General features: G+C 42.1%; 1 protein-coding gene across 2 annotated transcripts; it reads right to left on the minus strand.

Annotated features, from left to right (window-relative positions):
• Positions 1–8: 8 nt before the first annotated feature.
• LOC118088622 (vitamin D3 hydroxylase-associated protein) lies at positions 9–27,930 on the minus strand. Of its 2 annotated transcripts, XM_035122482.2 has the most exons (15): positions 27,556–27,930; positions 25,620–25,733; positions 23,234–23,374; positions 22,559–22,692; positions 20,948–21,154; positions 19,685–19,725; positions 18,172–18,296; positions 16,656–16,781; positions 15,305–15,402; positions 14,492–14,591; positions 6,564–6,607; positions 6,256–6,295; positions 5,021–5,129; positions 1,688–1,833; positions 9–838 (listed from the first exon to the last, which is right to left on the minus strand). In XM_035122482.2, exons 1-15 carry the CDS (start codon positions 27,763–27,765, stop codon positions 704–706), a joined length of 1,770 nt encoding a protein of 589 aa, XP_034978373.2. In that variant the 5' UTR covers positions 27,766–27,930; the 3' UTR covers positions 9–703. The 2 variants fall into 2 exon arrangements, with proteins under 2 accessions (XP_034978373.2, XP_034978374.2); XM_035122483.2 differs by lacking the exon at positions 25,620–25,733.
• Between the last annotated feature and the right edge of the window lie 48 nt (positions 27,931–27,978).

Consider the following 27,978-nt stretch of genomic DNA (forward strand, 5'->3'; position numbering starts at 1 on the left):
CATTATTTGCTTCTTTATTTTGAAATGTTCTACTGTGCCTTCATTCAACCATGGGTTCCACAATGGTATACATTTTTTTTAAAATCCAAATATTAATGCAAGAATAAAGACAAACAATAAAAAGCAACGTATAATAAAATCAAAGTAATTAGAGTGTGGTGTGGTGGTACAGACATGGAAGACCCAGGTTAAAATTCTGCTTAAAAAACCCACCACTGGACAAGTGGTTAACTTGATCATAACATGTTTAAACGTAAGAGTTGTACTGCAACTTTGTAGACTGAGGAACACTGCCAAAATTATTGATTTATATATCCTGTAGGGAATTTCCTCCAGGGATGAAGAGGCAAATTCTGCAGAAGACCAAGAAGTACATTATTGCACTATCCAAGTCTAAAAGCAAATGGAGTAGAAGAAACCAAAATACCCACAGTGGGGCACGGCGCTAGTCAAAATGTACTCATAGAACTTTGGGGGCGTGTGCATCTTTTAAGCACTCCTCTTTGCATACCGTTGTTGAAGGTTCAGTGCTCACTAAGTTACATATTAACATTCTGACATTCTCTTCAAAACTGTCTTCTAGCACACATTGATGAAAATGTAACTGAGCGGACCAAGCAATGTTCAGTACACATGCAGCCGTACATCAAAGTAGTCAACAAAGCAGATCTTTTAGCAGATACAGTGCTCCTTTCCGACAGGATCAGATTTTCCTCCTGCCCCTCCTTTCATGGGAGACTTTCTCTACCTCCTTCATGAACCGAAGACACAATTCCTCCTGCCACGGCAGGGCCACACACTGGACAGCCACAGGGAGCCCAATAGCATCTTCGACAGCCTGCAGGAGAGATACAAAGGCAGCATGATATCACACAGCGTATTTCATAACTGAGAGAAGCAGCCAGTTTGAGCTCGTGGCTTTCAGACTTCTCCCTGAGTGCCTCCCTTTTGAATTGATTGAGACTTCCAGGATCTACTGGGCAATAAGGAGGCCTACCTTCAACTGGATAATGGAAATGCTCAGAATATATTTCCAACATCTGAGCACATGACTGTGGGGGTTTAGCGCTTTTGGTTAGGAGCTGTATCCCATGCATTTGTTTATAAAAATGTTATCCTACACATAAGTCACTTGTGTTGGAATATTGCTAATAATTGCACTCTATGACCTTATGGTTGTGATTTTTTTTTCCACCCAAGTCAGAGATTTGATGTCAAATGCTCTTATTGGAATTTAATCACATTAACCTGTTTAGAACCTATTCCAAATAAACACACTTAGAATAAGGCTGTACAAATTACTTTTAAAACTTACTTTTGTCTGGCAATAACTAAGACCCTACTCAGATCAGAAGCCGCCAATGAAGGTATATTAGAGAAGCAGTTCCAGTTTTCCAATTTAATGGCCTGTGTTAACCAGCTATAAAAAATTCCCTAATTTCAGGAGGGGAGCAAGGAAGGGTCAATCCGCTACAATTTTGTACAGCCAATAGAGCCCCAACAACACGTGGTGGGGTTGAGGAACCTGTTGAACTCCAACTTCCATCAGTCTCTACACCAACCAGCATGACCAGTGGACAGGATGGATAGAAGCTGCAGTTCAACAACATCGGTGTGTGTGTCACTGGTTCCCCATGCTTGATGCAGCTTCTAGGCACTGTCCTTGCCCTGGTTGCTATTGACTGACCTCCTTCATCCTCTTATCCCAGGGGTCTCCATAATGTCCTTTGTAAAGCTTCAGCTCTTCCTCATCTGCCTGTGTCACTGTAGTAACTGGGACAACACCGGCCGGGAAATTCAAGACGTTGTATAAATGGGTGTAAGTGGTAGCAACTGGAAAAGACAACACACAATACTTCTCATTTTGCAGTACCAGACCTTTGTTTCATGACACCAACATGAAAATGCAATAACAGCGCAATGCATACTTCTCTGCACAAACACACAGTAAGGAAAAAGAAAAAGATCATGGCAGAGCACTGCTGGGTTGTCTTGTGCTAGTTTATCAACTAATCTAAAATAACCTCTAAGAACAGTTGCACAAAATGTTCAGGGGAAGGAGCCTCAGAAAGGTGTTGATTGACTCAAGTGTTTTCTCAGATATTTGCCTAGACGCATCCACAACAACAATGCACACACTCATGGAATCAGCCCAAGAGGAACTGGGTTTTCCTGGTTTGGCTTCTGGCATGTTGGGAACCTGAAGAATTGGCTTGATCAAAGCCTGAAGCCTTGAAAAAAATTAGAATATGAATGAGTGTGCTTTCTTATCACTACTAAGAAAATACGACATTTGCCTGCAGGCACATTCTTCCTAATTGCACAAGCAACCATGAGAGATCTGGTCAAGCTGAAATATGTTGGAATCTTCTTGCCTTGAAGTTTTTAAAAGGAGATGAGACTTAATTCACTCAGTTTCATTTTGTTGGATTAATAATACTGGGCCCAGAGAAGAGTGAGCAGAACTCCACTCAGGAAACAAAGTTAATCTGGATCCTCTCACCACTTGTGCCCTCATGGTCTCCCAAAAGCTGCTCCATCTGGAATGGTGTAAGACCAGGTATTGTAGGGGGCAGCTAAGAGAATTGGGGGGGGGGGTTGCCAGAATTCACGGAGGCTGCCTTTCACAGGCAGAAGTTCCTTTCCACTCACTCAATACACCTTTTGATTCCAATAATAAAATAACAATGATAATATTTTCTCACTGACACTGGTTGAAGGAAATGTACCAAGGTTTAAGTACAATTTCATGCAAGGTAAATATGGAATAATCCAGGAATTAATGCATCACTTAAAAAAACACCCATCTAATCACAGTATTGTTGGAAGAGGGGATGGGTTGTGAAACAGACAACTACAATGCAACCCAGCTACAGTTCTGCTAGCAGTATCTTACAGATTCAGAGCAAAATAAAAAAAATCCTTTTTTTTTTTTTGCTTCGACTCAGACCAACACGGCTACCTACCTGTAACTAGAACTATGGAAGGCACCACATTACAGATTCAGAGTACATTATATCCTGGGTGGAGCTAGACTAATGTCTTAGCTATACCTTAGTTGGTTAAGGAGCCCATCGCAACTGGTCTGGCATGATACAATGTAGGTGAATCTACAGCTACGTATGTTGCCATATTGGTATCCTTCAGGTTGTAGGATTATAAATACAATAGATTCAGGCCTCATCATGGGACTGAAACTGCCTTGGTCGCACTGGTCAATGATCTCCGGCGGGCTAGAGACAAAGGTGAGAGCTGTTTCCTAGTCCTGCTGGATCTCTCAGTGGCTTTTGACACCATCGACCATAACATCCTTCTGGACCGTCTAGAGGGGCTGGGAGCTGGGGACACTGTCGTACAGTGGTTCCACTCCTTCCTCCTGGGCCGTGTTCAGAAAGTGGTGGTGGGGGATGAGTGTTCAGACCCCTGGGCTTTCACTTGTGGGGTGCCTCAGGGTCCCATTCTCTCCCCCATGTTTTTTAATATCTATATGAAGCCGCTGGGAGAGATCATCAGGGGGTTTGGGCTGGGTGTTCATCAGTATGCAGATGACATCCAGCTCTACCTTTCTTTTAATCAGAACCAGTGAAGGCGGTGATGGTCCTGGGTGAGTGCCTGGAGGCAGTTGGAGGATGGATGGCGGCTAATGGATTGAAGTTGAATCCTGACAAGACAGAAGTACTGTTTTGGGGGGACAGGAGGCAGGCAGGTGTGGAGGACTCCCTGGTCTTGAATGGGGTAACTGTGCCCCTGAAGGACCAGGTGCGCAGCCTGGGAGTCATTTTAGACTCACAGCTGTCCATGGAGGCGCAGGTCAATTCTGTGTCCAGGGCGGCTGTTTATCAGCTCCATCTGGTACGCAGGCTGAGACCCTACCTGCCCGCAGACTGTCTTGCCAGAGTGGTGCATGCTCTGGTTATCTCCCACTTGGACTACTGCAGTGTGCTCTGTGTAGGGCTACCTTTGAAGGTGACCCGGAAACTGCAATTAATCCAGAATGCAGCAGCTAGACTGGTGACTGGGCGTGGCCGCCGGGACCACATAACACCGGTCCTGAGAGATCTACACTGGCTCCCAGTACATTTCCAAGCAGAATTCAAAGTGTTGGTACTGACCTTTAAACGGCCTCGGTCCTGTATACCTGAAGGAGCGTCTCCACCCCCACCATTCAGCCTGGACACTGAGATCCAGCACCGAGGGCCTTCTGGCGGTTCCCTCATTGCGAGAAGTGAGGTTACAGGGAACCAGAGAGAGGGCCATCTCGGTAGTGGCACCCGCCCTGTGGAACGCCCTCCCAGCAGATGTCAAGGCAATACGTAACTATTTTACTTTCAGAAGACAACTGAAGGCGGCCCTGTTTGGGGAAGTTTTTAATGTTTGATGCTATACTGTTTTTAATATTCGGTTAGAAGCTGCCCAGAGTGGCTGGGGAAACCCAACCAGATGGGCGGGGTATAAATAATAAATTATTATTATTATTATTATTATTATTATTATTATTATTATTATTGATGGTGGTGATAATAATGGGACCTGTTCTATAGTAGTATGTTTCTGGTTCAGAGCCCTACTCCACAAATCTTTGTCACCACTTTCCAAATTAATTATGCCCCTTGAAGGAACCAGAGCTAAATGGATTAATCAATGCACACATATCAATAATTTCTTCCTTTTGCTTGATTACTACTGAGCAGGAGAAAGTTATGTAGTAGTGGATGAATGTTCTAACATCCATCTCCTGCCAAGTTGGGATCATCAGCCAGGATATATGGTAGATATCAAGGATGGCACAATGTGGCTAAATGGGCCCCTCTCTCCACAAACTTTTATAAATATTTGGATCATAAGACTGGGAGAGAAAAATGTTCATCATCTACCCCTTCCTTGCTCAGAGCAGGATGCTCTACAGGTCAGCTCATAGAAAGCCACATAATTCAATCCACAGTATGCAACAAGCCAAGGGAACAGGATCAACATAATAGCATGTGTGCTGGAAAATCAGAGAAGATGTATTATTTGGTACCAAAAAGCTTGCCAGCATATCCCAAATTAAAAGCTGGTCCCAAAGCTGGACAAAGCATAACATCCAGCTTCAACTTCCTCCATTCTGCAATGAATTCATCACGGTAAGCCTGGGGAGAAATACAAAGAGAAGACAGTGGATATTATGTACAAAATGCCACCATCAGTGTGAATTGATTATTAACAGAAATGCATTTACATCCTTACATGTTGCTGATCAGCACAAAACCTAAGAAGCTCTACAGCAGGCACCCCCAAACTGCGGCCCTCCAGATGTTTTGACCTACAACTCCCATGATTCCTAGCTAACAGGACCAGTGGTCGGGGAAGATGGGAATTGTAGTCCAAAACATCTGGAGGGCCAAAGTTTGGGGATGCCTGCTCTACAGGGTTCTAGTCATTTTAGCTGTGGAGAAAAGGCTGATGTGTGCTATACCTGAAGGGGTGTCTCCACCCCCGTTGTTCGGCCCAGACACTGAGGTCCAGCTCCAAGGGCCTTCTGGTGGTTCCCTCATTGCAAGAAGTGAAAATACAGGGAACCAGGCAGAAGGCCTCCTTGGTTGTCAAATCTGTCCTGTGGAATGCCCACCTGTCAGATGTAGAAGAGTTAAACAACCATACTACTACTAATGCTATTACTACAAACAAATCAGGAGAATACTGAGACACTCCAAATGCAGAAGACTTGGGAGATGATTGACATGCTACTGCTGATCTCCTTACCCTCAGCATGATTCCTATTTTTCCTCATTCTCACATGGCTCTTGCTCACCCAATAGTACTTTATCATCAGCTCAACCTCCGTCAAAAATGTTCTTCACTTCATCATTTGACCCAACCCTCTTTAGTCACTTTAAACTATCTGCTTGTGTACACAACAGCACACCATAGCCCTATTGGTTGTATGTTAACATAGACCAGATCTGTGGGATACAGTATTAACATAGGTCAGCATCATTGATGGTGGTAGCTGGAGTTCTAGGGACCATAGTAGCTTTCAGTTAATATCAGTCTCCAGAATCAAACCATAAAGGATTGTGAGGTATCTATTATTTGCACATCTTGCTGTCAGTAATGAAAGGCACAAAAACTACCCAATACGGACACTGTATGCACACTTTTCCAAGAAGCTGCCCTTTCTGAACAGGTTTCTCTCTGATGAACAGTGATTGGGGGCAGAGAGAATTTGAGCACTTGGGCACTTTTCTTCATCTTTTAATGAGAAAACAAAATTACCATCCGGTCAACGTTGTTCTTCCAGAAGTTTTTCACTGACCTAGGAAATTTGCAGAAGGCATGCAGATTAGAATTCATGACAGTAACAAGAGGGAAAATTAACTAGAACTGCCCATTTTGGTTATATAGTCACTTTTCAGCACAGATGCAGTCATATAGTACATTCACAACCATGGATATATCATTATTCACAACAGTGGTTGTGAAGTTTTAACAACACTGGTATTCCACTGGTAATCATCCCCATCATGATTATATTTAGTACTTCACAATTAATCCATTTAAAAATCATGTAAAAATTAACTTACCCTACTCCTATAAGGGCATTCAGATGCCGAGAGATTCGTGGGAACTGGGAGAGGGAATATATTTATTATTATTATTATTATTATTATTATTATTATTATTATTATTATACGCCCCCTTTTCCCATTAGGAATCCAGCATGCTTTGATCAAAAGTCATAGCTAAATTCAAATATATATTAATGACTGAACTCTCCTATGTGTCTGATTAAAAGCTGGTTTGAGACAAAAAGTCCCAGGGACAAATTTACGCTTCACTGCCATGTGTGCCCAGTAGGGTGGTGACTTTTTCATTTTTTTTCTCAAAAAATATTTCCTGTAGCACAAATGGATGAACTTTTGCCTATTAATGACTAAAATGAGGTATATTCCATTGAAATATTTAAAAAGGTTAGGCACAAACCATTTTTAATTTTTTTTTGTATGCCGTTTTACCATTTCATAACATTGTATTGTATTGAAGCAGGGCAAAGGCTAATAGAGTTCTGTCAAGAGAACAAGCTGGTCATCACAAACACTCTCTTCCAACAACACAAGAGACGACTCTACACATGGATATCACCAAATGGGCAGCATCGAAATCAGATTGATTATATTCTCTGCAGCCAAAGATGGAGAAGCTCTATACAGTCAGCAAAAACAAGACCTGGAGCTGACTGTAACTCAGATCATCAGCTTCTTATAGCAAAATTCCAGCTTAAACTGAAGAAAGTAGGAAAAACCACTGGGCCAGTAAGATACAATCTGAATCAAATCCCTTATGAATACACAGTGGAAGTGAGGAACAGGTTTAAGGATTTAGATTTGGTGGACAGAGTGCCTGAAGAACTATGGATGGAGGCTCGTAACATTATACAGGAGGCAGCAACGAAAACCATCCCAAGGAAAAGGAAATGCAAGAAAGCAAAATGGCTGTCCAACGAGGCCTTACAAATAGCGGAGGAGAGGAGGCAAGCAAAATGCAAGGGAGATAGGGAAAGATACAGGAAACTGAATGCAGATTTCCAAAAAACAGCAAGGAGAGACAAGAGGGTCTTCTTAAATGAGCAATGCAAAGAAATAGAGGAAAACAATAGAATGGGGAAAACCAGAGATCTGTTCAAGAAAATTGGAGATATGAAAGGAACATTTCGTACAAAGATTACCATAATCAAGGACAAAAGTGGTAAGGACCTAACAGAAGCAGAAGACATCAAGAAGAGGTGGCAGGAATACACAGAGGAATTATACCAGAAAGATATGGAGGTCTCGTACACCCCAGGTAGTGTGGTTGCTGACCTTGAGCCAGACATCTTGGAGAGTGAAGTCAAATGGGCCTTAGAAAGCACTGCTAATAACAAGGCCAGTGGAAGTGATGATATTCCAGCTGAACTATTTAAAATTTTAAAAGATGATGCTGTTAAGGTGCTACACCCAATATGCCAGCAAGTTTGGAAAACTCAGCAATGGCCAGAGGATTGGAGAAGATCAGTCTACATCCCAATTCCAAAGAAGGGCAGTGCCAAAGAATGCTCCAACTACCGCACAATTGCGCTCATTTCACACGCTAGCAAGGTTATGCTTAAAATTCTACAAGGCAGGATTAGGCAGTATGTGGACCGAGAACTCCCAGAAGTGCAAGCTGGATTTCGAAAGGGCAGAGGAACCAGAGACCAAATAGCAAACATGCGCTGGATTATGGAGAAAGCTAGAGAGTTCCAGAAAAACGTCTACTTCTGCTTCATTGACTATGCAAAAGCCTTTGACTGTGTCGACCACAGCAAACTTTGGCAAGTTCTTAAAGAAATGGGAGTGCCTGATCACCTCATCTGTCTCCTGAGAAATCTCTATGTGGGACAAGAAGCTACAGTTAGAACTGGATATGGAACAACTGATTGGTTCAAAATTGGGAAAGGAGTATGACAAGGTTGTATATTGTCTCCCTGCTTATTTAACTTATATGCAGAATTCATCATGCGAAAGGCTGGACTAGATGAATCCCAAGCCGGAATTAAGATTGCCGGAAGAAATATCAACAACCTCAGATATGCAGATGACACAACCTTGATGGCAGAAAGCGAGGAGGAATTAAAGAACCTTTTAATGAGGGTGAAAGAGGAGAGCGCAAAATATGGTCTGAAGCTCAACATCAAAAAAACCAAGATCATGGCCACTGGTCCCATCACCTCCTGGCAAATAGAAGGGGAAGAAATGGAGGCAGTGAGAGATTTTACTTTCTTGGGATCCTTGATCACTGCAGATGGTGACAGCAGTCACGAAATTAAAAGACGCCTGCTCCTTGGGAGAAAAGCAATGACAAACCTAGACAGCATCTTAAAAAGCAGAGACATCACCTTGCCGACAAAGGTCCGTATAGTTAAAGCTATGGTTTTCCCAGTAGTGATGTATGGAAGTGAGAGCTGGACCATAAAGAAGGCTGATCGCCGAAGAATTGATGCTTTTGAATTATGGTGCTGGAGGAGACTCTTGAGAGTCCCATGGACTGCAAGAAGATCAAACCTATCCATTCTTAAGGAAATCAGCCCTGAGTGCTCCCTGGAAGGACAGATTGTGAAGCTGAGGCTCCAATACTTTGGCCACCTCATGAGAAGAGAAGAATCCTTGGAAAAGACCCTGATGTTGGGAAAGATTGAGGGCACTAGGAGAAGGGGACGACAGAGGACAAGATGGTTGGACAGTGTTCTCGAAGCTACGAACATGAGTTTGACCAAACTGCGGGAGGCAGTGCAAGACAGGAGTGCCTGGCGTGCTATGGTCCATGGGGTCACGAAGAGTTGGACACGACTAAACGACTAAACAACAACAACAACATTGTATTAACAATTCTATATATATTTCATATCAAATTTGGACACAAAACCACATTCCACAATGGGGAGTGTTCTTAGCAACATAGGGTATACAAATGTCACACCTGTGCAAGGTAAAAGCCCATTTTTGGGACCTCACAACTCAGCCAGCAGACCCTGCCGGGCATGCTGGGAAAAGGACCTACAGGAGAGGTAGCAAAACATCGTCCTCTAGCGGCGTCTATACTGTTACTGCAGCTAAAAAAAAGGTTCCTTGTGTGTTTGATGACCCTATATAATGTTGTATATATGTGACTCTAAAGCTTGGGTTCAATTTTATATCTGCTTACAGTGACTTCAAAAATGGTCAAAAAACTGATAAATAATTTTTTAAAAAATCATTTTGTGCATGAGGGTTTTTATTATCAAATCTCTTTGAAAGTAAGATTTTATCTCATCTTTAATGAAAGCTCATCAAATTATGATACAGGGAAATGAGGTTGTAAAAAAGTCATCACCCTAGGCACGGGGATGTACCTGGAACTATGTCACCAATTGCCAGAATAGACTATCATGCACACACCAATGTATCTCTGTTGTTCCTGTGTGAAACTGTTAACTCCTGTGGGACCCAAGCATGACTGAAAAGTGGGGCATAAATATAAGAAAGGAAGGAATAGTACACCTATACGTATAGTCTCACATCTATCCACCTGGATGCTATCTTCAGAGCAGCTTTTAGAAAAGTGTCCAAGTGATAAGTTGCAAATTACAGCTGATGGGGTTTTGATGAGAGGTAAATCCTCTTCGTAAATTATTCATTGGAGCATTCTACTAAAGAAACTGATGGACTTTCTGTCTTATATCATTATTCAACTAAAAACTAATGATCCACAGGGTTTGTCAGTGCACACAAATCAGGAGCTCCCAAGGGGTGTTAATTCACACTCACAATATTTCCACCATCACTAAGATCTTTTAAAAGCTTTTGTGCAAAATCCCCAACTGGTTTTGGGAGGGGAGGTGGAAAAGCAGTTTTGTGGAGGTACTTCCTAAAAAGGGAGACTTTCAGAATTATGGTACTTTAAGTACATTCACACAAATTCAACTGCGGTCACATCCCTCCAGATATAAGCCCAGGTCCCTTTCAGACAAACTTCACGTAACAATATCCTTGTTTCTGCTGATTTTATCTGTATAGTTGTTTTTAGCAACCCATGGCTCCTTCAGGAGAAAGGGCAAGATATAGGAATAAAGAGTAACACTCATAATTTTTTGACTAGTAATAACAATTGTAATATTTTGACTACTTTTAGTTTACTCTGTTAAGTTCTTATAACCTTAGCATCTACTACTAATGATCCCATTTGACCTGTCAGTCTCCATTGACCTCCATAACTGGATCCCAGTAAATTTCATTTTAAAAAGTTGCCCGATGTGGATTAAAATTCACTGGCATTGCAAAATTGCACTGTTTGCAAAGCTGTTTTGCAACTTATCATCCTGTTGTTAGCATTTATGTATTCAAGTTACACAGCATTTTTCTCCCCTCATAGTTGGCTAAAATTTGTCACATGTACCCCACCTACCCAAAAAGCATCTGCTCCCACTGTGCTTAACATGATGAAGAAGTTAAGGTCAAGTAAAGGCTAAGGGTTTTGGGTTTTTTGCGATCCAAACATCTCTCCAGCAGCCATGCTTTTCCCAGGACCAGCCCTCCCATTAGGCAGTCTTTGGGATCAGAAGGTCGGCAGTTTGAATCCCCATGATGGGGTACAAGTAGATAAATTGGTACCGCTGTGGCTGGAAGGTAAACAGCGCTTCCATGCACTCTGGCTTCCGTCACGATGCTACATTTCTGGCCATGTGACCCGTAAAGTTGTCTGTGGACAAACACTGGCTCCCTCAGCCTGAAGCAAGATGAGCACTGCACCTCATAGTTGCCGTTGACTGGACCTAACCGTCCAGGGGTCCTTTAGCTGTTTTTCTTTTTTCTTTCTTTCTTTTTAGGCAGAGTGAGAAGACCACTTCAGGCAACAGATGCTGGAGGGCAGCAGTGGCTCCTCCAACTGTTCCCCTTCAGTCCCTGCCAGCCCCAGCTTCTGAGCTAGGGCTCTGCCAATAGTGATGATTGCTTGTTGCTGGGATGAGCCTGAGCTGTGTGCCTGACCTTGTCACCTTCCGCCAATTGAACACAGACAATGCCATTAGGAGAGGTTCTGACCGAGCGAGCAGGCAAAAACCATGAAGCCGGCCCAGGCTATTCATCCCGGCAGGCATAACACGTGCCCAAGCACTGGTCTACTCATGTGATGCACACTGATGCCACAAAAGCATTGCACCATTGGTCTGAGTAGGTAGCAAGCAGGCAAAGCAGGAAGTGAGCTGCAGTGCTGGAGAACTGAGCTGATTAGGCCATGTAGCCTATTCTGCACCCCCTAAGCTGGCCTGTTGCTCTCAGGTGCAGGTCCATAGAGCTGGTTGGTAAATCTGTCGATTTCAGTTTCTCTCAGTTTCTCATTCTTTAGTTCTTCACATCTCCATACCATTTTCTGAATTTCTTTAAGGTCCTCATGATAATTAATCAGAAATTCTGTGGGAATTTCGCCTAATGCACGCATCTTTTGATGTAATTTTGCCTAATATGCACATTTTTGCATTTCCCACTAATATAATGCATTTTTCATTTATTTTTACTAATGTTTGCATTTCTATAAACACTTTAGTATATGCATTTTCATACAGGTGACTTGGCCAAAGAACTGGATTGCAAAATTCAGATAAGTGTGGATTTCAGAAGTTGACTATGTTCACATATTGTTTGGGAAAGAGCACCTTTAAATGCAAACTGAATCAAATGATTCTCCCATCCCTGTGCTCTCATCATCAATATTTAAGTAAGATTTAGTTATCAATCATGCTGGCTTTTATGCATGCCGCAAAATCAGAATGGCCCCTTCTCTCATACCCTCCCTATCACTTTGTGGATAAAAACTGAAACTGATAGAGACAATTTGGTAAATTCATGTCTGTGCAATTCACAAAGAACCTCTTAAAAGCAACTGTGCTCAACCCAGGCAAAGCTAGCTGCACTAGTTTCAAAAGAAGAGGGTAACACTCATGCTTAATTCACTTAATGAAATCAGTGGGACTTGAAAGTTCACAACTATAGCTGGAATTTGTGTCTGCCTTTTTTCTTTTGACTATGAAGAGATTTTTTGAGTGGATAGTCATGATAAAAAGAATGTATTGTGGCGTATAGAGGGGCAATAAGAAAAAAGTTATTGCACGGGGGGAGAGGGGGAGATTTCTGGCAATTCTATTTTCTCCACTTTGCTTTCAAACCTGATCGTTTTGCAGAGGATGGGCTCATCAAAAAGCAGAATATGAAAACCTGAGACTGGCTGCATCAAAGTCATTATTCTTAGATTATGATTTTCCACCTTGCTTATTCCGCTTTATAAGGAAGGCAGCTAGAACTTGATTTCAGTTAACAAGATTGACTGAGGCGACCAAGCTCTAAATGAAACAGTCGTTTCTGAGACATTGTATGAGGGAAACAATCACATATACTGGTTTGCATTATGATTCAGCTTGGAAGGAAATGGAACATGGCTTGCTCTAAAGATCCAGAGCCACGTTCTGATTTAAATATAACAATAGCAATCAATGCAAATAGGGAGTCATAAGCTTCCTGTGCAGTTAAGGAACCTGTAAGCAATCTCATTTTCAGATGCATAACAAAGGCTTCAGCATATTTCCAAGAATGCTAGAGCAACCTTGCAGATTTACTCCCTAGCCATTAAGATTCATAGGCATTTTTGGAATATAGGCCAAAATGTTAAAACAGAGGCATTTTCTGCCCTGGAACTTGAAAATCTTTGCGCCGGCAGTCTCTCCTTTCCATCCTACCTGTAGTGCAATCCTTGGCAAGTCAACTTAGAAGTAAGCCCACTGAGTTCAATTGGAACGGGATAGCTCAGTTGGTAGAGCATAAGACTCTTAATCTCAGGGTCGTGGGTTCGAGCCCCATGTTGGGTAAAAGATTCATGCCTTGCAGGGGGTTGGACTACATGACCCTCGTGGCCCCTTCAAACTCTACAATTCAATGATTCTATGACTTAGTCCCAGGTAAACATGTATATGATTGCATCGTGACTTGTCGTCTCTTGCAATTCCTGCCCCCATCTCTGTACTTTTCAATTTCTAATGATTTACTGTCTGCTCATGAACCTAGGCTCACTTCCCTCCTCTGGACTAAATCACACCTTGAGCATAAGGATCTTTGCCAAGTAGAGAACCTAGTGTTGTGGCAGCCAATGGCTTCTTTGCTGTACTCCTAGCTTAGGCTCTGAGCTCCCACACCAGGCCTAGCTGAAAAGCAAGTCTTTAAACATTCAACTCACAGAGGGTCTATCAGCCTCCCTTCAGCTATCTGGCAGCATCTGAGGTTTTGCATGATCACGTAACCAAGAGAAAATAAAATAGACAAGAGCGTTGCCAGCAATCCTAAAGCTGCACTCCCTACTTCTGCTTTATAGCATCCTAGAAGAGAATGATTTATTTCCCTGAACTTTTCCTGCAAAAGTTGGCTGAGAATCCTGCTCAGTAGAAACTGGTGGAACAATGTGGGTGGGGATGCATTGCTCTCCCAGCTTCCCAACACTGTGCATCATTACTCAGAGAGGGAGATGCAGAGAACTCAGCAAACTGCAGGGTGAAGCAGCATAGGTAATCTGATGCTTTTGCCACTGCAAGTTGCACCACACTGATCTCCCTGTACCTCTCCTTCAAGGTAAGCTGCAGCAATGTGCAATGTTGGGAAGCTGCAGTCCACCTGCTGCTACTGATCCTATTGTTGGTCTCCATTGGTCTATTGGGAATGGCGATGACCCCCGCAAGAAAGAGGAGATGAATACCACACAGGGACAGATTTAACTTGGAGTGGTTTGGGGCACCTGGAAAGCTCACCTGTGGCAAGACAACCTGCATTGGCACCAATATGGAAACATAAGTGGGAGACATATAAATGAGACATCCCCCAGTTTTACCCTATCCTTGCTTTTCATTATATATTGTTGGCATACACAAAGGTATATATGGAGAAAGTCTGTATGTCTGTTTCATGACTTGGAGACTCACCAAGGGCATTAAAATGAGAGCCAGGATCCTTTTCACCAAATTTGGCAACCGGTAACAATTTATCTGGTTTGTCCAAGTGGCATCCACAAACTCTCCATCACTGGCAAAGGAAAAAGAGGAAGAAAGCAGGTTCTCTGCTGTGTGATAATGTCTGTAAATGCTATTTACCCGTTGCAATGACATGCCTATGCTACAGCTACTACCCAGTTAAAATCCCTGATAGACAAATGCAGAATCTCAAACTTAAAGCATTACTGGGGGGCAGATAATCAGCTGCTGAGGAAAATGAAATTTTCAGCAATTCAGCAAAGACACCCCCCCACCCAACAAGAACACAATTAAATTTAAGCCTCTCCCCACCCCCAACCCATTTATCAGTTTTATGGAGCACAACCTATTGTCATTGTTATCTGCACAATACTTGTATACATAATAATACTACAATTTTAAAAAAAATATTTTTATGGATACATATTCTATTGACATTTGTTATTCTAGAACATAATGAAGAGTGTCTGCTGTTCTAAAAGTCATTCCAGAAATGTGTTTTGGCCATTACTTCCTCTTCTATAATATCTGAATGTTATAATTACTATGCTACACCAGATTTTTCAAATCAATCTGAAATAATTATTATAACCCTCTTTTTTGTTTAATCATCATCATATTATCCTCTTTTGTTCCTAGTTGTTTCCCACTAAAGAGCCTTGATATCTCTTCTTCAGAAAGTTTTTGATCTAACTTTAGATACCCCCTCCCCCCAAACACATACATACACTACATACGTGTCTATACGTCTTGGTATCTACTTACAACTTTTCCAGTAATGTTGAACATCCATCTGCATAGAGGCCTTTGGTGAAGAGCTCATCCACCAAAAAATCAATTCGAGGAGGAGTGAAAGGTATAAGCTGAGCAGAAAAACAAGGGAAATATTTAAAGGCAACTATATATATATATATATATATATATATATATATATATATATATATATATATATATATATAATGCAGTTTTCATTCTGCCTTTAAAAGGAAAGGAGGACCTATATATTGCCTGGATACACATTCTTGGCGGAGAATGTTATTGTCCAATCTCCACAGGCCTCTATTAACTTTTGTCTAGAATTTTACTCTGCAACCCAATCTATAGCTGCAGGTGCAGCCACGAGCTTAAATAAGTACCAGAAAATGTCAACTTAGCAGAACTCTGAAAACTGTAAAACTGGAAATGTAGTTTGTAACTGGTATGCAGACATAAGGTGGTAGTCAACTAAATTTTACTCAGAATAGACTAATTGGAATTAATAACCATTACTAACTTGGCAAACCCTCCAAGTATTCCTATTTTCCAGGGACATCCCTGATTTAGAGAAGCTGTCCCAGTTTCTTATTTGATCCCACAAAGTCCCACTTTTCCTTAGGTTGTCCCTATTTTCATTGGAGAAATGGTGGAGGGTGTGGAGTTATCCGACCCCCCGAGCTGTCTGAAGGCAATCCTGTATCAGGAAGGTTTGTTTAATATTTTGTTATGTTTTTATATATGCTGGAAGCTGCCCAGAGTGGCTGAGGCAACCCAGTAAAATGTGGGGGATATGGGACATCCCTATTTTCATTGGAGAAATGTTGGAGGGTATGAGCTGGGCCTACTAAATCCAATAGTTCTACTCTGTGTAAAAGAAAGATGAATACATCCTATGGTGTGTACACTCAAAAGTCAAGTGTATGTTACAGTACATGCAACAATCCAATGGGTAAATTTTCAGTGGTGACAGGCACCTTCTAAAAAACAATGCCAGTAGACTAGCATGGCTCTAGAAAATAATGAAGAAAATATTTTACTTTATTATCCCTTTTCTGCTTCCTTCCCATAACAACTTTTCTTCCAGTTTCTTTCTCCTTTGCTCCCCACATCTTGCCATTTCTTTTTTCTTAATTAACAAATAGCACATTACAAATGCATCATTTACAAAGTCCCAGAATCAATGTCCTCGCTAGCAGTGTGCATCGTTTCTGCATAAATAGCCATCTCTTATTATTATTGATTTGTTACATGTATTACAAAACTCAATAAAATTAAAGCAATGGAAATGCAGCAAACAAACTCAATATGAATTAAAGTTCAGGCAATGTAAGAAAAGGCTTTCCATGGGCCCAGAGCTTACTGTGTGTCCTGCTTCCTGTAGCAACTGTCGGGTTTCCAGCACAGCTCTCCTCATGCTGGGAGAGGGCTGGAAATAACCATCTCCATCATAGTAGCCAATCCTGAGAGGTCGGGAGCTAGAGTAAATCTGCAGAAAGGAACCAGAGTAATCACATAGTGCTAGTCACCAGGGCAATGAAAAGGCGGCAACATGGCTTTTCACAGCTCAGGCAAGGGTGAAAGCTAGGGATCAGGGTACCTGACGGACTGCTCACTTCCCCTATGCATCTGTCTGTGTGCTAAAATCTCGATCAGAGGCCCTTCCCTGGGTACCACTATCATATGAGGTGTGGCATTTGGATAATTTTGACTCCGCTTTGGTTTTAGAATGCTCTTGCCCACTGTCTAATTTGTTGAGCTCAGCCATCTTGTTAACTGAATAGTTGTTGACACAGTATAAAGGATCACATCAATTCAGGGACTGTAAGGGATGGAGGATTCCCGTTGATCCTCCTTGGTGCTGACCTTTAAAGCCCTAAACAGCCTCGGCCCAGTATACCTGAAGGAGCATCTCTACCCCCATCGTTCAGCCTGGACACTGAGATCCAGCCTTCTGGAAGTTCCCTCACTGCAAGAACTGAAGTTACAGGGAACCAGGCAGAGGGCCTTTTCGGTAGTGGCACTCACCCTATGGATCTGGTTGGTTTCAGATGGAGATAAATAACTACACGACTTTTAGAAGACATCTAACTGGGGTCACAAAGAGTCAGACACGACTAAATGACTAAACAACAACAACAACAACAACGGCAACCCTGTATTGGGAAGTTTTTAATGTTTCGCGTATGTCTTACCATGTTTTTATATTTTGTTGGAAGCCATCTGAAGATGGGAGGGGTACAAATTTAAAAAAAATCATGAAGCGACTTGAAAATTCAGGGCCACATTCTGAACACCAGAAACTTCTGGTGATACCTGAAGAACAGAGAGTTCTGCTCATGTCTTAAACTATTCATGTAGCCATGCAATAGGTATCATTGTTCAGCTCCTCTGTGTGAATAATATCATGATGTATTTGAGTCACTAGGTGGCACTAGACAGTGCTCTGCAGGTGGAGTCACAAGTTTTGTGTTGTTGTTAGAGAGATAACAACTGACTCGTGTCTCCTGAGCTTTTAATTTCTCTTACCTAGATGTCAGATTTGACTTCAGATTTCTCCCTCCTGACACCTAGACCAAGCTCGAGTTTTTCCTTATTTCTCTGTGAATGGGTTTCAGACCTCGGATTTCAAACAAGCTTCGCCCTGGGCCTCCATTGTGGCTTTATCCTTTAGACCTTTGCTCCTTTCCTTGGTTGACAGCTCCACTCACTGCTGCTATAGTGCTTAAAATCTCTCTGGTGACACCTTGTATGCATGCACTCACATCTCAGCATTGACAAAAATTGAGATTCCCCCACTAAAAAGGAAATTTCATTGTGCATTAAAAGCCTACAGTGAATCAACCGCTTCAGTGTACTGTTGAACACAATTACATTACCTCCTCATTAAAGGGAAGTGGGGGCACAGATGAATCCAGGCGAAATAATTCATCACACAGGAGGGCCCTCATGCACAGAACCAGACTGTCCACATCTCTTGCCATTGGGCCTGTCACAGAGATGACTGGAACAAAAGAGGAAGACCTCTGAACATGGGGAAGAAGATAGGAGTGCTAGTTGCGTGATTTCCATGCAGTTGCCTTCCAGTTACAAATAACTCTACTTACGAATGTTTCTACTTAGGAATGGAGCTCCGTCCGCCATCTTGGATGCGGTTTAGATTGGATTTTTTCTACTTGCGAATTTTTAGATAGGGTTGCTTCAACTTAACAATTTTTTTCTACTTATGAATGTGTGTTCGGAACGCATTAAATTCATAAGTAGAGGTATCACTGTATTAGGGTTTCTATGTGCTCAACAAGGGTCATTTCTGAGGAGAAAAAAGGAATTCCTTTCTCCTCAGGCCCATCAGTTTTCACATAATGATCACCCAGTCATCTGATCCGCAAAAACTGCCAATTTTATTGTATTCTGAAATGCATCTACAAATACGTTTTTCTAGGATATGGTGGGAACTAAAGATCTCATTGGGTGACAATGAATCACAGATTCATTTCACCACATGAAAACTGAGCATGGTAACCGAAAGAAGAAGGTAAGTTTAAAATGTGCAACCACGAATTTTGCAGTACGAGCATTAAAAAAAATTGAGTTGCAATTTTCACACCCATTTCAGACATACTGTGAAACCATAGCTTAGCACAGCCATCTGCAACCTTGTAACTTCCACGCCTTTTGGACTACAAGTCCTATCAGGGGCTGTATTTGTGTGCAGCCATTGGCAGAAGTTCAGTTTTTGGTGATTTGAAGTAGCTCTGACCCCCCCCCATTGTTTAAACGGCAACAATATAATGACTTCCCCTTCATACTGCTGCACTGAAGAGCGTTGGGGATGGGGAGAGGATTTTTATGTGTGAAAAGACTGTACATTCTGGATTTCAAAACAAATTGCAGAGCTCAGAATGTCTGTTGCACCTGGTTCTGTGGATCTCAAGGTTCTAGTAAAAATAAAGTAGATCCCACAAGGCCTAAGGTCTATGTACATTTGCATAGAGTATCTGTGTAAGCCAGGGGTGCCAAATTGAATAAAATATTGGGGGGCAGATAAGCCCCATCCTGCATAATCAATTACATGACAGAATCTTACAAAATTAAATGAATTTTCAGGTTGCAATGCAAATGCCCACCATTTTTTCCTTACATCTAGCCAGCAAAAACATTTAAGATATATCTGATCTTCGTTAAACAAATCAGAAATTACCATTGACACCTGGCCTTCTCATAGAATGACATTTGCATTTGTTTGTTTTTAAATGAGCCCAAACTCTAAAAAGTTTACTTATCGGGAAACCACGGTCTCCATCAAAGGGCTTGTGCTTGTTTAAATTCTCCCATGAGCTAAGTAACACTTTCAACTCTCGCTTATATTTTATCAGTGATAGACTTGCTCACCTGAGTTCATTCCAGCTACAGGAGTGCTAGCACCTTTGACGCTGCACAAGAGCAAAAGGGAAAAGTAAATTAATGATGGAGAAAAGCCAAATGACAGAGAGAGCCAAAGAGACCCAAGCCATGAAATGCAAGTGACATGCGTCAAAGGATGTTCCTAATAGCTGAAAGCCATTGGAAAGCCATTGGAAATTCTGTGCAAAATACCTTCCTTTTAAAAATATTTGATAGGATAGGGAAATGTTATAGGCACATTTCATTAACCCTAATTAACTTCCGACCCTCCATAAAACTACACGGAGGAGGGCAGCATCTGACGTCCACCCCTCACTGAAGCAGATCCTGATATTTTAACTATGCAGCTTGCATACACTGTGGATTCAAACAATTTCACTTCCCTTCTTAGAATTTATACCAGAACTAACAAAAATTTGCAGAGAGATTTGAGCTTTAAGTGAAAACAGGCTCTGGATCTTCCCTGTGTTTAATACTTTCTGTGGCACTTTTTTTTTCAGTCCGGAAGTCAGGAATTATGCAACTAATGCAGTTCCCACCCTTCCCCCACTCCCACGCCTCTTTCACAGATATAGTCACATTTCCTGGAAAACTGGCGTATCCTCATACCTCAAATACTCTGAAAGTTTAGTTGACTACATCTCATAAAAGACAAAATGTTACTTGCCAATAACCCAAGTTTGCTTAGAGGAAGAGGAGCCCTTTACTGCAACCTCTGTGTGGTGTTATTTACTTATTTACTTATTTAATTTATACACTGCCCTATACCCACAGGTCTCAGGGCAGTTTACAACATAAAAACACAACATACATATTGAAAATAAAACCAATGTGACTTCAGTGTGAGCCAAGACTCCACAGGGCTTAGCCTCAGAATCTGTTTTTTTTTAAAAAAATGCCAATACACAGGGGTGCATTGAGTGAGAAGTTGTCCGATTAGTACAATAATTTTTGCCTGCACAATGGGACTTCCTCTTTCTATATGCCCCCACTCCAAATAGAGTAAAGAACTTGGTGTGTTGTGTAAGGAGACCCTGGATGGCAGGTGGGCCTTGGTAAATGCCCCATCATGCTAACTAACAGGGATTATGTTATGCTTATCACCCAGAAAACTAGTATCCCAGGGCTCTCTGGAATGAAAACAAAAACCTGTATCAAGGATGTTTGCTATTATACTGCCATTCTGCTGCTCCTTACTTGGTTGATTGTACATGATTTATGGATGAATGGTTCCAAACCTGTGAGACCTACCTCAGCCTATAACCAGTGGGTTTTATTCCGCAGATCCCGCAGAAACCACATGGCACTCGGATACTTGCAGCCACATCGGTCCCAATCCCAAGAATGGAGCCTCCACCTCCAATGAGTGCAGCTTCCCCTCCGCTAGAACCTCCGGAGGTTTTCTTGTGGTTGAAAGGATTCAAGGTTTGTCCAAAGAGTGTATTGCCACAGTCAATGCTGAGTGGGATGGAAAAGGGCAAGCAAGTCAATGCTTCTCCAGTAAGGAAGAGTACACAAGCAATTCTCACAGTTGTTAAGGACTGCAGCAAGGGTCTTTCTGAGAGCAAAACTGTTATCAAAATGTTCTAGTGACTGGGTGTCACTTTCTCCTGTAAGATGATAGCTGTGGAAAGTGAAAGGCCCAGTGTTCAATGGAAGACTTTTCTCTGTCTTCCAGCATTTTAGCTCTGTTGTGGTCCTGTCCTTGGAGGATTCTGTTGTTGAATGTATGTTTATCCTATATATCTGAATGGTGGAATCAGGTTGCAAAGGCTGCTTCCCTTAGTAATGGTTGTCCCTTAATAATCACGTACCAATTCCATTAAACACTGGGCCTTTCACTTTGAATAGCTATCATCTTACAATAGCTATCACTTTGAATACAACTATCAGATATATCAGATATATAGGATAAACATACTGTACATTCAACAACAGAATCCTCCAGGGATAGGAATACAAGTGCAGGACAACAAACATAAAATGCTGGAAGACAGACAAAAGCACATACTTCACACAGTACATAGTTCAGCTATGGAATTTGCTTCCACAAGAGGCAGTGATAGCCTTAACCTCCATGAATTAATTTCTCTAATCCTCTGTTAAAGCCATCCAAGTTGGTGGCAATCAATGGCTACTAGCCATGATGACTATGTTCTACCTCTTCCACCATCTCAGGTAGTATGCCTTTGAATACCAGTTTCTGGGAATCACAAGTTAGGAAAGTGTAGCTTCACTCAGGTCCTGGCCACTTGTTGGAGTGAAGAGGTGCCTTGTACAGTCTGTTCTTTTCTGTTCAATTCTAGCATCTAAAAAGATTGGCTTGAAGAAGAAGGCCAGCATGCTTTGGGTTTCTTGGATTCGAGGGCCTCAACCAGTTATTTGTCATGAAAGCAGTAAACCATGTACTGAGATGACACTTGGAAATCGATCTTCACAAACACAACATAGTTCTTCAAACTTCTTTCTCTTCTGCCTAGAAAACTAACCCTGAAAATCAGGGATGGGAACCTGTGGCCCACCAGATGTTGTTCAGCTGAAACTCCCATAATCCCTTGACCACTGGCCATGCTGGCTGGGGCTGATGGGAGTCCAGAAACATCTGTACCACACGTCCCCCACCTCTATCATGAAGCCTGACTTGGATTTCTTCCTGTTGAGGGAGAATCAAACTGTGTCTGTGTGGCACCTAGCTGTGATCTACCAGGTGCATGGGTATAAAGTGATAGGAAAAGCTCGACCTCCTTATTTTCTGTTTTTTGAGTTGCTGTAGAGCCACCAAAACTGGCATTATTTACCTGGACTGCTAAGGCCCAGCTGCTGCCTTGAAGAATTAAACAAAGGAAAGAAACATACACGTACTTCACTATGGCCTGTGAAAGGTTGGTCTTCACAAATGGAATTGCCCCTTGTTTCTTTAAAACTTTGACTATCACAGAGTCCTCCTGCTCAGGACAGTCTAGAAATTTCACCAAGCCAAGTGTATTGGGGTACCCCTGGAATAAGAGAATAAAGTGAGATACTTATCCTTACATCTGTTGACCATATCCCAAAAAAAACCACCCAAAACATTAGACGAGAAAGTAGAGGTGACATTTATTTTAAAGAAAACAACCACAATCCCTCCAGTCTTTAGGAAATATCATCAAATTTCACTTAAGAGTGAATTCAGGCATATATTTAGAGAGAATTAGGTTAGTCTAAGAAGCATTTGGAGAGCTTTAAATATAACACAAATAGCATGAGAAATTAGAGTGCCCTCTCCTTTGACTTCCCTCCATGCAGATGCCCATAACTAAAGGAAAAATTTGTGATGCTTATGGGAGAGGAGCAGTTGCACTGTAGGTGGGCAAAGCATGGGGGCATCCGCCCCCCAACTAGTGACCCACATGGCTGATTTAATCATATTATCTAAACAAATAGAAATATAAAAATATACATATTCCTCTTGGCTTTAAATTCACGAGCTTACTCTGTTGCAGAGCCCTCCTTATCTTACCCTCATTGCAATTATTCAGGGATAATGGCAGAAAGTACCTTGCAGGCCACATCTTCCTTAATACTGACTGGGACTCCATAAAGCAATCCTTTCTCCTTTTTTTTGGCCTCCCGGAGCTGTTCCTCACACTCTGGAAGGAAGTTGGTCACACAGTTGATTTGCCGGGTTACCTCCAAGGCCTTTGCATGAGCAAGAAACAAAACAGTGGGAGAAGAAGGCAAACTGTGACAATATGCTCTCTTCTTGACTGTTCATGTTGTGAAGGTCTCTTTCCCACCTTGCAAATGCAGTGTTTTATCTGCGATCATTATGCAAGACAATTATAATGCAAGTAGAAAACTGCACCAAAAGGGTGTGTTCCAACTTCCGTTTGTAGCATAGGGTTCACCTATCAGTTCACTGTGTCGAAACTGGATATATGCTGGTCATATTAGGATCTGGTTGGTTTCAGCTGTTATTATAGAAACCACTTTGGGGTCACCAGGTGTCGAAAAGCAATGTATAAACACCCAAACAAACCACTCTATTTGAGGACGGATCTGCTGCCTATTCTCAGCACCACACAAGATTGCATACACTTCTGCAGCTGGCATCTTCCAGCTGCCAAGCAAGCGACGCATTCACTCGATCCACTTAGCAAAGCCCCTGCTCTCCTCCCTAGAAGCCTGAAATCCAAGTCGCTCCAAAAATGGAAATCCCTTGTAGCTTAGCTGCTAGGGACCATAATAAATCTATCACGGCTGAAAATAACTATGCAGATCATATGGTATATGAAAGGCCCGAGTCTATTACATGCCCTAGATGCAGGGTGGGGGTGGGGAGGAAGATAGTAAACTCTTCCATTAAACCTGTAACTGTGACAGGCCAGGATGTTCTGTTAGCACAAATAGTGCAGGTCGCAAAATTTGACTTTTCTTGGAGCTCGATTTGAATTAGCTTGGTTTAGAGTTTGTGTGTGTGTGTGTGCACGCGCATGTGTGTGCAGAGGATAAAAGAACTTTGGGATAAGGGAATAGTGCCTTGTTTGTTTGGCCTAAAAAGGGGAAATGGCGGAGACTTTTAACTTTTTTTATTAAAATTCAAAATTATTCTGTGCGCTAAATCACCTTAATTCAAACGTATTAGACCAGGGATGGGTGAATGTCAGTTTTAGTTTCTCTCACTAGCTCATTTTTCCAATCTGAAGTTCACATCAGTTTGCAATTTTTTAAAAAACCCATCCTCCTCAGTGTGAATTTTTCCTAATATTCATATATTTGTATGCAGTTTTGCCTATTAGGCACATATTTGCAGAGCCATTTCCCCTGCTATAATGTATTTTTGTGTTTTCTGTCCCCACTAATATATGCACTTTTTTGCACATATTATCCCACCATGTGTATTTTGGGACACATTATTTGGCTGGAGAATTGCACCACAAAACTGTGCACATTTTGAGGAACAGATGTATTTCAGCTAGCATATTGCACATCAGTGCCTTAAAATGAGCACAAGAGTCATTATGCTGAGAGATACAACTCATTTGTACTTTTGAGTTTGTACAGTGTGTATCTTGCCTCACTCCTTTAATAATAATAATAATAATAATAATAATAATAATAATAATTAATAATAATAATAATAATATTTATACCCTGTCCACCTGGCTGGGTTTCCCCAACCACTCTGGCCATCTTACAGCATATCTAAAACATAATAAAAACATCAATCCTTAAAAAAATTCCCTAAACAGGGCTGCCTTCAGATGTCTTCTAAAAGTCATAGTTGTTTATTTCCTTGACATCTGATGGGAGGGCGTTCCACAGGGCGGGTGCCACCACCGAGAAGGCCCTCTGCCTGGTTCCCTGTAACTTCACTTCTCACAGTGAGGGAACCACCAGATTCATAAGGTTACCAGATTTTTTTTCAATGAATCCTGGGACACTTTTCAACTTCAATGGATTTTGTATGGGGACTGATTTGTAAACGGGGACATCTGGTAACCTTACGCCAGAAGGCCCTTAGAGCTGGACCTCAGTGTCCAGACAGAATGTTGGGGATGGAGATGCTCCTTCAGGTATACTGGGCTGAGGCTGTTTAGGACTTTAAAGGTCAGCACCAACACTTTGAATTGTGCTCGGAAACAAACTGGGAGCCAATGTAGGTCTTTCAGGACCAGTGTTATATGGTCTCAGTGGCCACTCCCAGTCACCAATCTTCTGGATTAGTTGTAGTTTCTTAGTCCCCTTTAGAGGTAGCCCCATGTAGAGTGCATTGCAATAGCCCAAGCAGGAGATAACCAGGACATGCACCACTCGGGTGAGACAGTCTGCAGGCAGGTAGAGTCTCAGCCTGTGTACCAGATGGAGCTGGTATACAGCTGCCTGGACAAAGAATTAACCTGTGCCTCCATGGACAGCTGTGATTACTCCCAGGCAGTCTTACCTTTTCCATGTAGGTGTAGAGAACACTTTCTGGAGACAATGAGCCATCTTTCAACTTTGCAGACAGTTCCACAAGGGGAAGAGCTAGGATTGGAGCAGCTTTCACTCCTGGGTTCTGCAGCAGGGAGCAAACACATTGCTGGCAAACTGCTATGTTAGGTGCACTCGCTTGCTAGACCAACATTGCTACACAGCATTGTGGACACATTGCACTTTCAGACATGCAAAGCAGGCTACAGATTGCCAGTCAGCAGCAGCATCACATGGGTGCTCAACGACTATATAATTACAGTGGTACCTCCGTTTAAGTAAACAGTTGGTCCCCTAAGTCTGTACTTAACCTGAAGCGTACTTAACCTGAAGCGAACTTTCCCATTGAAAGTAATAGAAAGTGGATTAATCCGTTCCAGATGGGTCCGCGGAGTACTTAAACTGAAAGTACTCAAACCGAAGCGTACTTAAACAGAGGTATGACTGTAGTAAGAAAATAACAGCTCACTGATGACTAGGAATGGGTACTGACCCCGGGCTTTAGCAGCTAACGTGATCTCCACCCTGCTTTGCATGGCAAGTCACAGAGATATTTTATATGTGACTGTATCTGACAGCTAAGATATCCTTAAAAAGATGATACAACTGAACAAGAAAATTTTGAATTTGAAATATTGACTTAAAAATATTGATTTCAACCAATTACACACTTCCTCTCCTCTGCACTGTGGTCACCAGGAGTTCTGAAACAGTTCTGTATCACAAGCAGAGCCTGTAGGTTGGAACAGTCTCTCCAAAGAGTGATGGGTTGGTTCCCTCTGCATCCAAAGAGAGTTCTCGGCTGTATTCCCACAAAGCGCAAGTAGAAAGAGTTAAAGCTAACAATGGACATTTGTAAGTCTGCAGTCAGATATGAGGATTATTGTGTTAGATTTACTGGTTGTAATGCAATTTATAGCATTCATTTTACACTGTGATGCCTTGTTGTGTTATGAAACTGTGGCTTTTTGTTCAATATACCACCATGGCACAGTAAATTAGAAATGACGGGAAACAACTGTATGCTGGTACACTGCCCCAAATTTTGTCAATGCAGCTCTCACCATTTTCTGAGTTACTGAGGTTGCAAGAGGGCCTCCAGTAGATTCCACTAGATTTCCACACATAGCTTTTACATCGCCTGAAAGATCCGATACAATGTGAAAATGAACAGGTAAGGAACCATCATGAAGATGGAATAAACTGCTGTATAGATATGGCCAAAGTTCTCTCTGGGAACATTACTCTCTTCACTCACCCACCCCTGTGCAAAATGAGAGGCAAGTGGGAAGAAGTTGCTCCTTCTACTCAGAGACATACCAGCCCCTAGCATGACAGTGCAGCATGGGCCTTGACAGGCACCAGCAATTGCCAAGCAATCCTTAGGCTCAAGTATCTTTTCTTTAATGACAGATGATTTGTTAACAGTCTGCTAATAATGTGGCCAGGAACAGCTGCCTTCAGGCTGTCAGTTGAAATGCAGCAGGAGGAAAAAAGGAAAGCAACTTTATACCCTCTTTTCCATGACACAAGGTACGCCTCAGTTTCAAAAAGTTCCTAAACTTAGATTGGGTGCATAAATCAGGGGGAGCCTCCCATAATAATCTTAGCTGAAGGAAACAGAGAAAGCATGGACTGCGCCATCCTACTAGATTTATAGGAAAGCAGAGCTTTCAGGGGAAGAGCAGTTATGTTAAATTCAACATATACATATTGGGAAAGTATATTGTCATCACTGTAAGACTACCTAGAAATAATCGCCATCTTTTATGCTATTAGCACTTTTGCAAACCTCAGCAATCAACAGCATCTCTGCAGAAGAGACCAGAAGAGACCCACTGAAATTTTGATACAAAGAAAAAAAAACCCTTTATCCAAGTGATATGAAACTTCTAAAATATATTCACCTGTTGTTTAAACTGTCTTGCTGCTTTCTCCATCCGTTGAAAGCCAAGCGTTCGCACGCCCCTGGCCTCTTTGAGTTTCTTCTGCACCCGCCTCTGATTCACCCATTTTACCACCAAGATTGCAGTGGCTGAACCACAGAGCACAGCTGCGGCAATGCAGACATCCACCCTTTCATCAGGCAAGAGAGATTTCACTTTGTCTAGAGCCATAGTGGGAAATCTGCTCACAGCTCTCAACCAGGGGGAGCTGCTAGAGCTGTGAGTTCCTAATAGCAAAGACGGCGAAGAAGGGAATCAGGTGGTGAATTTTAATCCCACCCAGGAGCTATCAGTTCCAAGCTACTGGGAAACAGAAGCTTGTACGTCTAGGACTGAAGAAAGTTTAGGAAAGTGTCTCACTAGCATAGCCAGGCAGTGATTGAC

Source organism: Zootoca vivipara, chromosome 7, assembly GCF_963506605.1.
Source record: "Zootoca vivipara chromosome 7, rZooViv1.1, whole genome shotgun sequence".
NCBI classification, from domain to species: Eukaryota; Metazoa; Chordata; class Lepidosauria; order Squamata; family Lacertidae; genus Zootoca; species Zootoca vivipara.